The sequence below is a fragment of the Silene latifolia genome, chromosome 1 (assembly GCF_048544455.1).
Source record: "Silene latifolia isolate original U9 population chromosome 1, ASM4854445v1, whole genome shotgun sequence".
NCBI lineage: Eukaryota > Viridiplantae > Streptophyta > Magnoliopsida > Caryophyllales > Caryophyllaceae > Silene > Silene latifolia.
This window is the reverse complement of record NC_133526.1, coordinates 188,636,734-188,651,814: the sequence shown is the minus strand read 5'-3', so window position 1 is coordinate 188,651,814 and position 15,081 is coordinate 188,636,734. Positions and strand designations below refer to the sequence as shown.

The following is a 15,081-nucleotide window of genomic DNA, read 5'->3' as shown; positions in this document are numbered from 1 at the left end:
ATGCAAAATCAGTATTGTATACTCCACAGTTTATGGTCACAACTCACAAGAAACTGATGGATAGTAGAACTGTATAAAATGCTGATGTCTAATTGACTAGTTACATTTCACATTAATTTAGATTGACCTTATAGAAAAAATATTAATTTATCAAAGTAAGTTTGTAAAATTATTCTCATTAATGCTGGTGAGACAAGCCGATGTCAACTGGGTTAATTGGTAAAGTTATATGAACGATAGTACTCATGGTGTGGGGTTCGAACCTTATCAACGTCATATATCCATTCTTTTACACCAAAAAAAAAAAAGATTTCGAGCTTGAACTTGAGCTCGAGCCTCGAGCTCAACTTGATCCTATATAAAATTGTTAATTTTTTGATTTTTTTTTTCTTTCAATAGATTCATTCTTCATGCCGTACCCATTCCTCATATTAGGCACTTTTTTAAAAGTTCATATACTAAAAAAAAAAAAAACTAAGAAAAATAAATACGATAAAACGCTCTATGATAATTTAAGGTGACAATAAAATGCAAACCCAAGTATATTGATGCCACTACTTTTCTTTAGATAAATTTAAATTAAGGAAGTTTTTAAAAAATCAAACAAATTAAAAAATTTGGAGAAGACAAATAAGTTTATGCAAAAAAACAAAAAAATTGAACATAAGGTTAATGGAACCCAGGATCTACATCTCTATTTTAACCATTCCCGTTTCAGATTAACATATACACCCTCTATCCCGGTTATTTGTGTCCTTTTTCCATTTTAATGTGTCTCGGTTAATTGTTATCCTTACTATTTTATGAATGGATTTGATGAACAATTTAGTCATTCACACTCAATTTGATCCACATACCATTTAGTAATTTACCATCTCTTTTTTTCTTGGTCTTTTTATGCCAAAATAAAAGGATAACAAATGATCGAGACGGAAGGAAGGTTTACTCCGTAAACCACTACACCTTATGAATAACTTCGGCGTTTAATTGTTTTTTTCAAATTTCTTTAAGAAACAGGTCTCTCAAAAATTTCCTAAATCTGTTAGAGTTTCCATAATTTATAAAGATTCATGTTTCCGTCAAAAAATAATCTCTTTCCTAAACCCGTTTTACAAACCCGTATTTAAAAGTTTATATATAAACTCTCGTAAGCGATATAACAATTGCATAATCAGATAAAACTTTAATCAATCTGCTACAACAATTTGGGGGAATTTCTATCTCCAATCGTATCAATCATTCATTCAGGTATTTTCTCCACAATCTACTTTCACCTTACCAATTTGATATCAAACCCTAGTTTTTTATATTCAATTTGAGTTTTTTTAGCAATTTTTTTTTCTGTGGAAAATATGGTTTATATTACAACTTTCGATCGGAAAACCCTAGCATTGAACATAAACCCTAATTCGATTTGTGGTGGTGGTATGCAGCCTCCTGTACAACCTAAGAATACTAGGTTAAAGTTCTTGAATTCGAAACCGCCGGCTAATTATGTGGCTGGTTTGGGCCGTGGTGCCACAGGGTTTACGACTCGGTCGGATATCGGTCCAGCGAGGTCGACTTTGGACTTGCCGGACCGCTCTGCTACTATAATTGGTGGAGATGGAGGGGAGGAGAAAGGGTATGATGAGAACCAAAAATTTGATGAGTTTGAGGGGAATGATGTTGGGTTGTTAGTTTCGGCTAAGTATGATGAGGAAGATAAGGAGGCAGAAGCGGTGTATGAGTGGGTTGATGATCAGATGGCTTTGCGGAGGAAGGGTTCGAAGGAGGCTCGCGTGAAGGAGGAGATTGAGAATCATAGGAAGTCGACTCCAAAGATTACGGAGCAGTTTGCTGATTTGAAGAGGGAGTTGCATACGATGTCCTATGATAAGTGGGATAGTATTCCAGCGATTGGGGATTATTCATTTAAGAATAAGAAGAGGAGGTTTGAAAGTTTAGTGCCTGTGCCTGATAACATTTTGCAAAAAGCGGTGCAGGAAAAAGAGCTTGTGTCGGCTCTTGATCCGAAGAGTAGGGGGCTTGGAGGGACTGAAACTCCTTGGTCACAAATCCCTGTTACTGAGTTGACTACCCTTGGTAAGGTTAGGGGTACGGTTTTGAGATTGAAGCTTGATAGGTCTTCAGATTCGGTATCTGGGCAGACTGTTGTTGATCCCACAGGTTATTTAACTGATCTTAACAGTATGAAGATCACGTGTGATGCCGAGATTTCAGATATTAACAAGGCTAGATTGTTGCTAAAGTCTGTTAGACAAACAAATCCTCGCCATGGGCCTGGTTGGATTGCTGCTGCCAGACTGGAAGAGGTTGCGGGTAAGCTTAATGTTGCCCGCTCATTAATCCAGAGAGGCTGTGAGGAGTGTCCCAAGAGTGAGGATATATGGGTGGAGGCCTGCCGTTTGGCTAATCCTGACGAAGCAAAAGCTGTTATATTTAGGGGAGTAAAAGCCATCCCTAGTTCTGTAAAACTGTGGCTGGAGGCTGCTAACCTAGAGCGTGATGATGTAAATAAGAGCAAAGTTATTAGGAAGGGACTTGAACATAATCCTGAGTCGGTTAGGCTATGGAAGGCTGTTGTCGAGCTTGCGAATGAAGAGGATGCCAGATTGTTACTTCAAAGGGCAGTTGAATGCTGTCCCCTGCACGTGGAGTTGTGGCTTGCCCTTGCAAGGCTAGAAACATATGATATGGCCAAGAGAGTGCTTCACAGGGCTAGGACGAAGCTCCCTAAGGAACCTGCTATTTGGATTACTGCTGCGAAACTGGAAGAAGCTAATGGGAACACTGTAATGGTGGAGAAGCTCATAGCCAATGCTATTCAATCCTTGGAAGGAGAAGGCGTTGTTATAGATAGGGAAGTCTGGATGAGAGAAGCAGAAGCTTCGGAGCTTGCTGGGTCTGTTGTCACATGTCAAGCTATCATTAAGTACACGGTTGGTATTGGGGTGGAGGAGGAGGATAGGAAGATTACCTGGGTTGCTGATGCCGAAGAGTGCATGAAGAGAGGATCGGTCGAAACTGCAAGGGCTATTTATGCTCATGCTCTTTCTGTCTTCCTAACAGACGAGAGTATATGGTTTGAAGCGGTGCAACTTGAGAAAAGTCATGGAACTATGGAGTCTTTTGATGCCTTATTTCGAAGAGCAGTTACATATCTGCCCCAGGTCGAAGTTCTATGGCTTATGGGTGCGAAAGAAAAGTGGCTTGCTGGTGACGTGCCATCTGCTCGGGCCATTCTTAAAGAAGCTTATGATGCTATTCCTTCTGAAGAGATTTGGCTTGCTGCTTTTAAGCTTGAATTTGAAAACCATGAGCCTGAAAGAGCAAGGATGCTACTTGCTAATGCTCGAGAAAGAGGAGGAACTGAAAGGGTCTGGATGAAGTCTGTCATTGTCGAGAGAGAACTTGGTAACACTTCCGAAGAGAGGAGGCTGCTTGATGAGGGTCTCCACCGTTTCCCAAAATTCTTCAAGCTATGGTTGATGCTCGGACAGCTCCATGAGAGACTTGGTCAACAAGCAAAGGCCAAAGAAGCTTATGAATCTGGTCTTAAAAAGTGTCCTCGTTGCATCACTCTCTGGCTCTCTCTTGCAAACCTTGAAGAGAAGATTACTGGGCTAAATAGAGCTCGAGCAGTTCTCACTTCGGGTCGAATAAAGAATCCCCAAAATCCCGAATTATGGCTTGCTGCTATTAGAGCTGAACTTAGGCATGGTCAGACCATGGCAGCTGATAATTTAATGGCCAAGGCACTCCAAGAATGTCCTAGCAGCGGAATCTTATGGGCGGCTCACATCGAAATGGTACCTGGCCATCAACGTATAAGGAAGAGCAATGATGCAATCAAAAATTGTGACCAAGATCCATATGTTTTTGCAGCTGTTGGCAGACTCCATTGGCAGCACGGGAAAGTAGAGGAGGCAAGGAAAAAGCTCAATACGGCCGTGACCCTTGCTCCTGATACCGGGGATTTCTGGGCTTTGTACTACAAATTTGAACTTCAACATGGTACTGAGGACAACCAAAAAGACGTGTTGAGACGTTGTGTTGTTGCTGAGCCAAAGCATGGCGAGAAGTGGCAAGCGGTTTCAAAAGCGGTGGAGAATGCTCATCTGCAAACTGAAGCAATTTTGAAGAAGGTCGTGATGGTTATCGGAAAGGAAGAAAACACGGCTGGGAATAATACTCACTAGGTCATGTTTTCTTATTTGCTACAGTTTTTCATTTCATGTCCTGCGGTTTTGCATCTCTTATGGTTTTGGTTTATTATTTATTTGATTGTTTTGGCTGGTCTATAATTTGGGCAGAAAGTGGATAAGTGTATAGCCGCAAATAATTTTAGCTATGAAATTTTTTCATTGATCAAGTCTTTCAAGTTTTTGAGAACTGATGTATGTGTATAATAAAATGGAACTCTTTCACAATGTTTGCTCCGTTTGTAGTCAGAACACAGGGTTATGTTTACTGTTGGGATATGTAGATGGTATGTGATCTAGGATTTATTTCTTTACTTCACAGGGAAAGAGATCGTCTGTCTGGAGTCTATAGGATATTTAAGATTTGCTGCTGAGTGCCCGAGTCAGAGCAGCGAATACTTTACTCGACATGAGTGTTTTATTGTTTTACTGGTGTTGATACAAATTGTTTTACCGTTTTTTTTTGTAGATACTTCTGCTCTTGTTTACTGCTGCAGCCTTTTGAGTTGGTAGGCTTATATTTCATGAGAAGTTGGGCATATTTTTTTAGCACTACCATGTCATCATTGTTCTTATAGTAACTGGCAGTAAGAATGCTTTCATTTTTATAGGTTAAACCATTGAATTTTTACTAGTTTTTGTTTGATGTTCCATCTTTATATTTTTTTGATCGTCATAAAACAATGTTTCTTTTCAGCATATGGTCAGTTGGTCTGTCCGGCGTCTTATTCTCCCCATTCTTTTCATACTTGAGTTGGCCTACTCTTTTCTTAACTTTCCAAGGATGATTTTGGTCAAATTACTTCAAAAAAGTTATTTGAAAATGGAGATGTGAAGGCTTTAGTCTGATTGAATGATTGTTGAACAATGCTGTCAAATAACTCGATTTTGTCTAAAGTCTAATAAATTATTTGGAGTTTTTGTCAAGGTGGTCACGACTCCTGAGTCTCGACAGATGTTCTCTTGCGGTAAAATGCTACCCGCCTACTATAGATGGTTTCATATTTTGTTTTACTAACGGTAATAGTGATAGATTCTTGAAGTTTTAGTTTTGCATTTGATGGCTGGGGACTTGATCAAGAGTAACTATAATCTCTAGTGACATTACTCCCTCCAACTTACCGTTTTTTATCTGCTTTGCTTTTCTTTTGTCCCGATCTCACTTCAGGTCGAAAAAAGTCCCCAAAATCCTGAATTATGGCTTGCTGATACTGGAGCTGAACTTAGGCATGGTTAGACAAAGGCAGCTGGTAATTTAATGGTCAAGGCACTCCAAAAATGTCCTAACAGCAGCATCTTATGGGCGGTTCACATCGAAATGGTCTTGCGCCCTCAACGGAAGGAAGAGCCACAATACAAAATGCGTCCAAGACCCACTGTTATGTCCCCCCATGTTTTTGCAGCTGTGTGCAGGCTCTTTTGGCAGGACAGTAAAGTAGACAAGGCAAGGAACTGGCTCAATTAGGCTGTGACCCTTACTCGTCTTAACCCGTGGCAGTATGGCAGGTTACTGTGGTGATTAAGTATGGGCAACGTCATGTACTCATGTTGCCTTTATTGATACCAAAGACGAAAGACGGTAAGTTAAATTTGGTTCTTAGAGGAGAGGTGAAGCAAAGGGTGAATCTCTCATTTTTGATTCTTTGGTTGCTTTCAGTTTCAGACTTTGAAACATGATCACCAAAAGATTAGGATGACGTTAGAAATGGGTTCACCTTACTTTGGATGACGGAAACTGGTGCAGTAGTGTTAGTTGTTGGAAAATACACATTGTTGCATTCTTCGACACTCAAATGATGGTACATGAATCCGATTCCAAGACGACACAATTCATTCTTTAGACGACTTGTTCCTTCGCCATCACAAACCCCATTGCAAGTGCCTCTAGGTTAGCGGTTTCAACATTCCGCCTCACGTGCACTTTCTCTGATGTCCTATTACTCCGATAATATTCACACAGAATATAGGAGTTCCAAACATCATCGAAAAAAAAAAGATTCACTCAGAGACTTACAATATCATTTTAGCTTTAAATCTACTCGTTACTCGAAAATAGAACGTCATACTATTCGAATTTGAGTGTCCTCTACATGACTACATTCGATCAATCTTGCCTCAAAACTCTTATGTAACTACAATTGCAATTGCATGCAGTGCAAATGTGCAATGTATAATTCTTCTCCTGACCATAACTCCATAACGTTTGTTTACGAGTTTAAATCACTACTTTTTTTCCCCGAATAACGAGGGAATCCGCAGCGTAGCCCAAGCCATTTTATCCCAAGATTGTTTTTGGTGAGGCTTGAACATGTAACCCTTGCGAGTTTCACCCAAGTTTAACCACACTTTGATCAGGTTAAATCATGACATTTTATTCTTTCATTTAGACCATTTTACAAGATTATGAGTTTGGAATAAGAAAACCATTTTCCAAACTCGTGATCACAGACTATGGATAACACTAACACGTGAATTCTCCGATTAAAAAAGATAAGGGAAAGGCGTAGACTTATTAAAATCAACCCGACCCGATTGACCTGACTCGAAAAGGCTGACCCGAGCCCCGAAATTGACCCGAACTACAGCACCTGAATGTGACCCGAAACCCGAATTGACCTGACCCAGTCCAAAAATACCCGATCCGAAACCACCCAACCCGAAAATCACCCGAAAAAACATAACTCTAATTCGCCCAAAAAAACTTGGACAACTTTTTTCTCTCTTATAATCATTGACCCGGAAAAAACTTGACCCGAAATAACCTGATCTGCTTGACACAAAACAGAATAGACCAACAAACCCGAAACAAACCTACAACCCCGACCCAAACTAGCCCGAAAATGTGACAAATTCGAAATGATCCGACACAAATCAGACCCGCCTGACCTGTTTACCAGGTCTAGAAAGAGGGGATGTTTCTGTGTGACCGTGTGCATTATTTTTTTTTTTTGGTGCGAGAGAGAGGCAAAGCCCCGAAATTAATTACTAACTATTACACGAGGGGTGGTGACCCCAAAAATGTCCTCCCTAAGGATAAGACGAAACTCATTAAAAGGAAGGTCTAAATGCGTAATTAAAGTACTCGACGTAACGCCCTTATTAGCCATGAAATCAGCTGCTTTGTTGGCTTCTCGGTACGTGTGTTCTAGCTTGACTCTCCATTGAGTATCCCGTATCAACTCCTTGCACTGTTTAACAAGAAATTTCAGATTATTACTCACTAGTTGATCTTCGTTTATGAGATTGACGCAAGGAGAGTTATCCATGTGAATAATAAGCTTTGGTATGTTGAGAGATTTTGCTCTTTTTAAACCCGCTAGGAGAGCTAGAAGCTCCGCTTTCATGGAGGTGCAAGATCCACACGAGAAGAAATAAGCAGTAATAAAATTCCCAGTTTCGTCGCGAAAGATATCTCCGCCCCCAGCTGGACCCGGATAACCTTTAGAAGCCCCATCAGTATTCAGAAGGACCCACCCGTGACCGTGTGCATTATATACTCTCAATTACTCACACACTCTATGAGGCAAGTAGGCGCATACGAGTTTATTAGGTTAAAACAAACACAAAAATAAACAACCAAACCGCCGATACACAAAACACACACACCTATTTCTCTCAACATCATCATCATCATCATCCTTATAAAAAACCAACACAATGAGCGACAACAACAGCAACAAAAAAGATCAATTAGACATGTCTGATCTCGCCGTCAATCTCCCCGCCGCCGCCGCCGGTATTTTACCATTTTACCCCTCTATTCCCTTTCCCTCTTTACCTTTCTTACCCTTTCTAATTTTAGTTGATTTTGCTAAAGACGGTCTTCTTTTATTTCTAACTCTATTTTAATCGGGTGTGAGGGTCGTCTTAAGTTGAGACGATCTTAAACAAGAATTATTGATGTTTTAATTTTATTTTGAACTTCTTTATATGCAGCTTTGAGTGCAGAAGATAGGGCTGGATTAGTAAACGCACTTAAGGTTAGCATTTCTATTTATTTTTCCGTGTTTATGTTATCTTCTCCGTCTCATTCATTTGTTTACTTTTTTTTATTGTTTGTGACGAGTATATTTTAATAAAAGCTAAACATATGATTAGGACTGAGTACACCCGACCCCCCCTTTTCCCGCAATTTATTGAGTCACTAGGCCCTAAAGCTAATGTTGTGAAATTTATTATATTGATTTTTTTTATTTTTTTTTATTTTGTTTTTATAGAATAAGTTGCAGCATCTAGCAGGAGAACACTCGGATGTACTCGAATCGTTGACGCCGAATGTGAGGAAGCGTGTGGAGGCACTTCAGCAAATTCAGGTTTACCTTTTTTCCAATTTTAGTTTATATTTTATCGGTTTTTCGAATGGGTGCATTCCGAGCACAAGTTAATGATCAGAAATGGGACATGTTATGAAATGTTTTGTGTTTGGTGTTACGATTATTGTATTCCAGAGGTTGGGTTTTTTCGAAGATGATTGATTATATTCTGTATTTAGTAAGGTATTAGGTCGGGTTCCCCAGTTATTACTTACTCATTTGTTAGAAACTGTCAGGAACTTAAATACTCGGGCCGTGCTTGTAGGAATTTGCTGCTTGTGGCTTGAATGCCATGGTGTATTCGCTCATAAAATTCTGTTATGTTTTTATATGAAAAGATTGAGATGATCAACTGTAATAGGAAAAAGAAATGAAGTGTAAATCCGAGATAAACATAGGAGCCGATTTCCGCCCTGGCAGTAAAATGAATGGGGAATCACATTGATGGACTCTTACTTCAGAAGCAAACAGTTTTTGAAATGTTGTTTCCCCATAGTGTGTTTCCAACTCAAATTCTCAAAATAGCAAGTTTTTGACTCCACTAGGATTATCTCGTATTGAAGTGGTATTATAAAATATTATATCCACCCATGATTTTGTAGTACACCGTAGTTATCACCTTGTAAGGGCCTTTAGGTAGAACTGGCCAGCTGATTTATAAACTGATCTCACATGAGTTATGGTTATACTCTATGTTACTTCGACACTTCACTTACCTGCCGTGTCGCGTGTCCGACACCTATCGTGTCGACACCGACACGACACTTCGACACTTTATTTTAGACCAAAAAATTAAAAAAATCGCACAAAATAGACGTATCCGACACTCGACACGTGTCGGACACGACACCCGTGTCGGAGAGTTGGGGTAACACAGGTTATACTTGGTGTTCTTCAACACTCTTGTCAGCTATGCATTGCTGAGACAGACATGCCTTCTCTTCCTCACTTATCTTTGTCAATGCTCCACAGTTGTTTCCTTTAGAGGAATGTTGACGTGTCCTCTAGTGGCAATTACGATTTACGAGTGTTATTTCTATTGTCACTGTTCTATTATTCGAGCAGAAAGTGGAGAAGTTAGAATCTGCAAGAGACAGCTGTGTAATCCCTTCATAGATCATATTAATCCTAGTTTTTGATTAAACTAGAGAGGCAGATTTGTTTACTTTCATTATGTCTGCTCCGTTCTGAAGTCAGAACTTAAAGTTACGTTTGCTGTAGGGGGCTGTAGGCTCTATGTTATTTAATATTTATTACTATATTCTAACATTTAAACTAAAACGACACTATGAGACATCGTTGTTTTGAAACTTGCACAAAATAGTTGTCATTCCCACACCATGCCACATCTAACACTTGCTGTTGAGTGCCTGATTTGGAGCAAGTGAGGTTTACACTACATGAGAGTTTCATTTCTGCAGTTGTGTCGTATAGATGGCTTTATCTGGGTGGAGCCTTCGAGTTATGGTAGGCTTATTTTTCATGTGATCTTGGTCAATTTTCAAGCAGAAGTCACAAACCATGCCATCACTGTATTATATGGACTGGCACTAGAGTGCTTCCATTTTAGTTACATACTTAAGATGATTGTTGGATCGTTAATAGTGATGATGTGGTAGTCAGAGTTTCTTACATTTCTTTGATCGTCAATAAAGCATTTGTTTACTTTCAGCATATGGTCACTTGGTCTGTTGACATCTAGTTCTTGTGATGGTTTGTTGTGCATGTAGATCTTTAATATACAATTTCTGATTCTTCTTTTCATATAGGGACAACACGACGAGCTCGAGTCCAAATTTTTTGAAGAGCGGGCTGCTCTTGAAGCCAAATATCAAAAGCTCTATGAACCACTTTATACAAAGGTGATGACTATATGATGATTGCCATCAGTTTATATTTTTATTTTCCACGTTCCAGAGTGCAGTGCTTAGGGATTGTCGACTTTTGTATGTGTCGTACTAGCTTAATTGTTTTCATGTCACCTTCATCTACAGAGATATGAAATTGTGAATGGCGTGGTTGAAGTTGAAGGAGTCGTAAATGAAGCCAAACCTGACCAAGGAGAGGAAAATGTGGCAGAAGGTAGTAGGCTAGCAGCCGATTTTCTGGCTCACTTTTTACTTTTCCCCTTAAAATGATTTGTCAAGTGGAAGCAACTAATCGTTTTGGTAATTGAATGGAACTCTGATTATCTATGCTTGTACAGAGAAAGGTGTACCTAACTTCTGGCTTACTGCATTGAAGACCAATGAAGTTCTTTCGGATGAGGTGAACTTGCGTTCAACTTTCTAGATTTATTTTTTGCACATTTATGTGAGGATTATAACTTAAGACTATGAATGTTTTGGGCTCCAGATTACTGAGCGTGATGAAGGAGCTCTGAAGTATCTCAAAGATATCAAATGGACTAGGATCGACGAACCAAAAGGATTTAAGCTTGAGTTCTTCTTTGAGTCAAATCCTTATTTTAAAAACACAGTTCTTACAAAGACATATCATATGATTGATGAGGATGAACCGATTTTGGAGAAGGCAATTGGGTAAGCTGCTGGCTTTTATCATTTTGATCTGGATTTGCAGCTCCTAGGCCCGTTGCTTACGTGTTTTGTGATTTTGTAGGACGGAGATTGATTGGCTTCCAGGAAAATGTTTAACTCAAAAGATCCTGAAGAAGAAACCTAAAAAGGGGTCCAAGAATTCAAAACCTATCACAAAGACTGAAAATTGTGAAAGTTTCTTCAACTTTTTCAATCCCCCGCAGGTACCCGAGGATGAAGAAGATATTGATGACGAGGCAGTAAGTGTGCTGCTTTAACTTCCTCAATAGATTTGTAGATTAGTTTTTGTCTGCTATTAGGAGTGCTAATATGAGACTTGACAGGCCGAGGAGCTTCAGAATCTGATGGAGGGAGACTATGAGATTGGGTGAGTCGATTGGACTAGGCTATACTTACGTAGTCACCTTATTAGTTCGCCTATCTAGGTGGTTTCTCCATTTACTAAGTTGGAACGTGTTGTGTTCTGTTCATGCAGCTCGACCATTAGGGACAAAATTATTCCCCATGCTGTATCATGGTTTACTGGGGAGGCTGTTCAGGGTGACGATTTTGAGGATATAGAAGATGACGGTGATGAAGATGAAGATGATGATGAAGACGATGACGATGAAGATGAAGAGGACGACGAGGATGAAGAAGATGATGAGGAGGATGAGGAAGAAGAGGAGGCACCCAAGCGTAAGCCAAAGGTATCTGGATGAATTCCTTGAATGCTCGTTTTGTGATCGTTGTTACTCTGATGACTTTTCATGTTACCCTGTGAGTCTGTTTTTGACGCTTGGCACTTTGACATGAGAGTGACACTTGGACACTTTGATGCGGGAGCATTAGAGGATAATGAGGATTATTGTTTTCGTTACTTGTACATCAAAAATAAAACAAAAACACAAATTAGTCCGCTGCGTTTTTATTATTCAAAACATCAAAATCCGAGCAGTTTTACATCAATTTGGTAAAATTCGTGCTTATTTTACATCACACTTAAATTTAAATTTTATACAATACATGAGGTTTTAATTTGTTACTCATCGCACACTTGGATGCATTGTGTCAAAACTCATAACCAAGTTATAGTTATCATTGATTGCAAGCTGTTGATTTCACTTTTTCTCTTTTAATCACATAAATACCTGTATTAATTGTCCGGCTTGCTTTCTTGTTTTCCTTGTGCAGATAGCTGGGACTGGGCCTAAGGTGAGTTAGTAGTGTAAGTCATCATTATGATCAGGTTAGTGACATTTATGTTTGAAACTATAAATTTGGAACTTTCGCATTTGTCCTGCAGAAGAGTGGAAGGCGTCAAACTGGACCACCTGAGCGTCCCCCTGAATGCAATCAACAATAGGGTTCTAGTCCCGGCTGAAAAAAAAACTCATGGAAGCTTGCGTTCTATGGTTGGTCGTCTTTGAGCTCCCCTAGATTTTTGATAGTTTCAAAATCCTCGTGTTGTCATTGCTTGATTCATTTGGTTCTCTTTTCCTCTTTTCGGAAGGCTTTGTCATGTTGATGTCGTGCTGGGTCATACGCCTATCTTTTTGTGAACTTTAAAACTGAAGGTTTTAAATACATGGTTTGTTTATATAGTACCATCCATACTCGTTTCAAACTTCGTGCTACAATGGTTAACTCCATTGCATAACTCTCTGATTTCGTCTGTGCTCCATCACTGCCTGATTTTGGATTGAATTTGAGTCGTAGCTGTCTTCACGAGGCTTGATTTAGGTCGCTTTGGATTTAATCAGGTAATTTCTGTTTTAGCCAGCTTGTCTCGGTTTACTGGTTATAGCCTATAGGCTAGTCTGGTTGACTCCTCTTTGACTTTTTCGTCAAGATTTCTTTTATACGGAGTATTCATTTTAAAAATATGAGAGCAATTTCCTGATTAGTCATTTTCAGCAACCTCGGGTTGTTTTTTATCGTATCATTTCCGGCTATTTATAGGTGATGAATTTTGGCCCTCATTCTCATTATTCGTCGACAGTGCTCATAAATAAAAGTATACATATTTAGATTTCTGTTTTTTTTTTTGTTATTGAGATTATGTTTCATACAGATTATAATTTCAGAACTCAAGCTTTTAGAAGTTAGAACAGCTTCTCTGCTTTCAGGAACATGCTATTTAAAACTATAATAATAATAATAATAATAATAATAATAATAATAATAATAATACATCATTCTAAAATCTTAATCATTGAGGCAGCCACATTAGAAACCCCATGTAATTCACTAGTCCGACCCGTCATTGGACCGGGCACCTTACCTTCCGGGAACGCTGACCGGCACGCCTCAGCTTCATTACCCGAATCTGTCATAGCCTGCTCACCAAATTTCGGATCCCCTTCATTCACTGCAGTAACTGCTAAAGCAACATTAGTATTCAGCACAAGCTGGTACAAATGAATACATTCCTTCAATGCCTTGGTCATAGCCGGATCATGGGTCCTCTGCGCCATACCCTCGACATATCGAAGAGAGTCTGTGAACCGAGTTTTGACAGTATCAATCATGATCAGAATGAGGCCTTGGGTGTCGGCTTTTGAACTACGTGGATCCGCACGAAGTGCAGTCTCGCAGATAGTCGGGTCGGCTGTCTGTTTGCACGTTGTTCGGACGAGGTCGTTGGTCGTTGGTTTCGGGTCGGCATAGGTGGGTGTTATGGACAGTGTAAGGGTGATCAGGAGAAGGCATGTAAAAGGGTGCTTAAGAAAATTCATGTTTAGGGAGTTTTTGCAAGTTTTTTGTTTTTGTTTTTGTTTTTGTTTTTGTGCGTAATGGAAACATTGTATATAGAGAGATTGGAGTGCCTTTTATAGAGAGAGGGATTGTTACAAGTGTTAAGTGTAGCCGTGAATGTGTGTGATTCTTGTAATTGGGGTCCCAATGTTTGAAAATGAGTCAAGACTAGTTCTGTGGGCGCATTTGTCACAAATTCTCATTTAAGACGGACATTATCGGTACATATCAAATCACGGTTGTCTGGAAAATACCAAAAATTTTATCTTATCATCATGTAGTAGTATTTGACTCGACTTAATCTTAAGATGGATAATACCCGTCTTAAGCAAGATTACTGCGCATTTGTACACACTAGTCATCACTTTTATGTAACATGTTATGTTCGTCTTTGATTAAACGAGGTCGAAGCGACTTGCCTTGTTTATGATATCTTCTCTTTATGTTCGTTTTTCGATTCCGTTTTTTTTTTTCTAGATATGTTAATAGAGTTGCTCATGAGTTAGCTAATTGTCACCCTTGGTTTCTAGGTAGACGATCTTGGCAGTAAGAGTTCCTTCTGAACATTTCTTGTATCGCGGATGCCGATTTGATTGGAATTTAATTAATTCCCTTTTGGAATTCAAAAAAGACAATAGTCATCAAGAAAAAAAAAGTAAACAAATGAATGGAGACTGAGAAAGCACGAATTTTTGATTTACAAAAGCAATTAGTGTGGGTTGTGGGGCTTTAGCCTATAAGCAATATTAACACAAACACTCATGTTCCTAAAACACTAATCATTAATGAATTAATGAATCTGCTATTTATAATCTACTTATATTTATTGTCAAATGAACATATGTGGTTTTATATACTTTGTATTTCAATATAAAGTTGTTTTCTTTTTGGTACAAAATCTTATTTAAAACTGTTGTAAGCGTAAAACTGATAAAATATCTTATAATACCGGATTTGTAATGGCCATTAATTACGGCAATCATGAGAGTGGTAATTTACCCCCTTAACTTTGCTCAATGGTGAAATTAGGCCTCCTAAGTATCAATTGTAGCAATGAAGCCCCTTAAGTTTAACAAAAGGTGAAATTCAACCCCGATTTTTATTTTTCACTTAAATCTCAACCAAAATTCGTTTTATATTTATATTATACAACTAATAACACATAAAAATTGTTAATTTCAACTTTATTAATTTATATAAAATTAATTATTCGTCTAAATAATAATTCTACATCCATCTATAATAAACAAATAAAAGTAAGATAGAATT

General features: G+C 38.8%; 3 protein-coding genes across 5 annotated transcripts; 2 read left to right on the top strand and 1 right to left on the bottom strand.

The window, feature by feature from the left end:
- The first annotated feature begins 1,156 nt into the window (after positions 1 to 1,156).
- On the top strand, positions 1,157 to 6,034 carry LOC141613816 (protein STABILIZED1-like). 2 transcript variants are annotated; one of them, XM_074432564.1, is made up of 3 exons: positions 1,157 to 1,248; positions 1,434 to 4,202; positions 5,374 to 6,034. In XM_074432564.1, exon 2 carries the CDS (start codon positions 1,746 to 1,748, stop codon positions 4,200 to 4,202), a length of 2,457 nt encoding a protein of 818 aa, XP_074288665.1. In that variant the 5' UTR covers positions 1,157 to 1,248; positions 1,434 to 1,745; the 3' UTR covers positions 5,374 to 6,034. The 2 variants fall into 2 exon arrangements, with proteins under 2 accessions (XP_074288665.1, XP_074288662.1); XM_074432561.1 differs by having other exon boundaries at positions 1,246 to 4,202.
- A 1,691-nt stretch (positions 6,035 to 7,725) lies between these two features.
- Positions 7,726 to 12,685, top strand: LOC141613830 (nucleosome assembly protein 1;4-like). 2 transcript variants are annotated; one of them, XR_012529285.1, is made up of 12 exons: positions 7,726 to 7,941; positions 8,142 to 8,185; positions 8,423 to 8,518; positions 10,288 to 10,380; positions 10,513 to 10,600; positions 10,725 to 10,786; positions 10,874 to 11,058; positions 11,138 to 11,315; positions 11,400 to 11,443; positions 11,552 to 11,894; positions 12,087 to 12,270; positions 12,362 to 12,685. XR_012529285.1 is itself a non-coding variant. In XM_074432575.1 (12 exons), exons 1-12 carry the CDS (start codon positions 7,863 to 7,865, stop codon positions 12,419 to 12,421), a joined length of 1,164 nt encoding a protein of 387 aa, XP_074288676.1. In that variant the 5' UTR covers positions 7,726 to 7,862; the 3' UTR covers positions 12,422 to 12,685. The 2 variants fall into 2 exon arrangements, 1 of the variants encoding a protein (XP_074288676.1); XM_074432575.1 differs by having other exon boundaries at positions 11,552 to 11,765; positions 12,250 to 12,270.
- Positions 12,686 to 13,063: 378 nt separating this feature from the next.
- On the bottom strand, positions 13,064 to 13,865 carry LOC141613837 (cell wall / vacuolar inhibitor of fructosidase 1-like). The gene has a single exon (XM_074432580.1). The coding sequence runs from the start codon at positions 13,791 to 13,793 to the stop codon at positions 13,251 to 13,253; it is 543 nt and encodes a 180-aa protein (XP_074288681.1). The 5' UTR covers positions 13,794 to 13,865; the 3' UTR covers positions 13,064 to 13,250.
- Between the last annotated feature and the right edge of the window lie 1,216 nt (positions 13,866 to 15,081).

Bases quoted from the DNA above. Each gene is read 5' to 3' on its own strand.
- LOC141613837 (XM_074432580.1), bottom strand. From the start codon at position 13,793: ATGAATTTTCTTAAGCACCCTTTTACATGCCTTCTCCTGATCACCCTT.
- LOC141613830 (XM_074432575.1), top strand. From the start codon at position 7,863: ATGAGCGACAACAACAGCAACAAAAAAGATCAATTAGACATGTCTGAT. The intron at 8,186-8,422 runs GTTAGCATTTCT...TTGTTTTTATAG, and splicing joins GATTAGTAAACGCACTTAAG to AATAAGTTGCAGCATCTAGC. The intron at 10,381-10,512 runs GTGATGACTATA...CTTCATCTACAG, and splicing joins ATGAACCACTTTATACAAAG to AGATATGAAATTGTGAATGG.
- LOC141613816 (XM_074432561.1), top strand. From the start codon at position 1,353: ATGGTTTATATTACAACTTTCGATCGGAAAACCCTAGCATTGAACATA.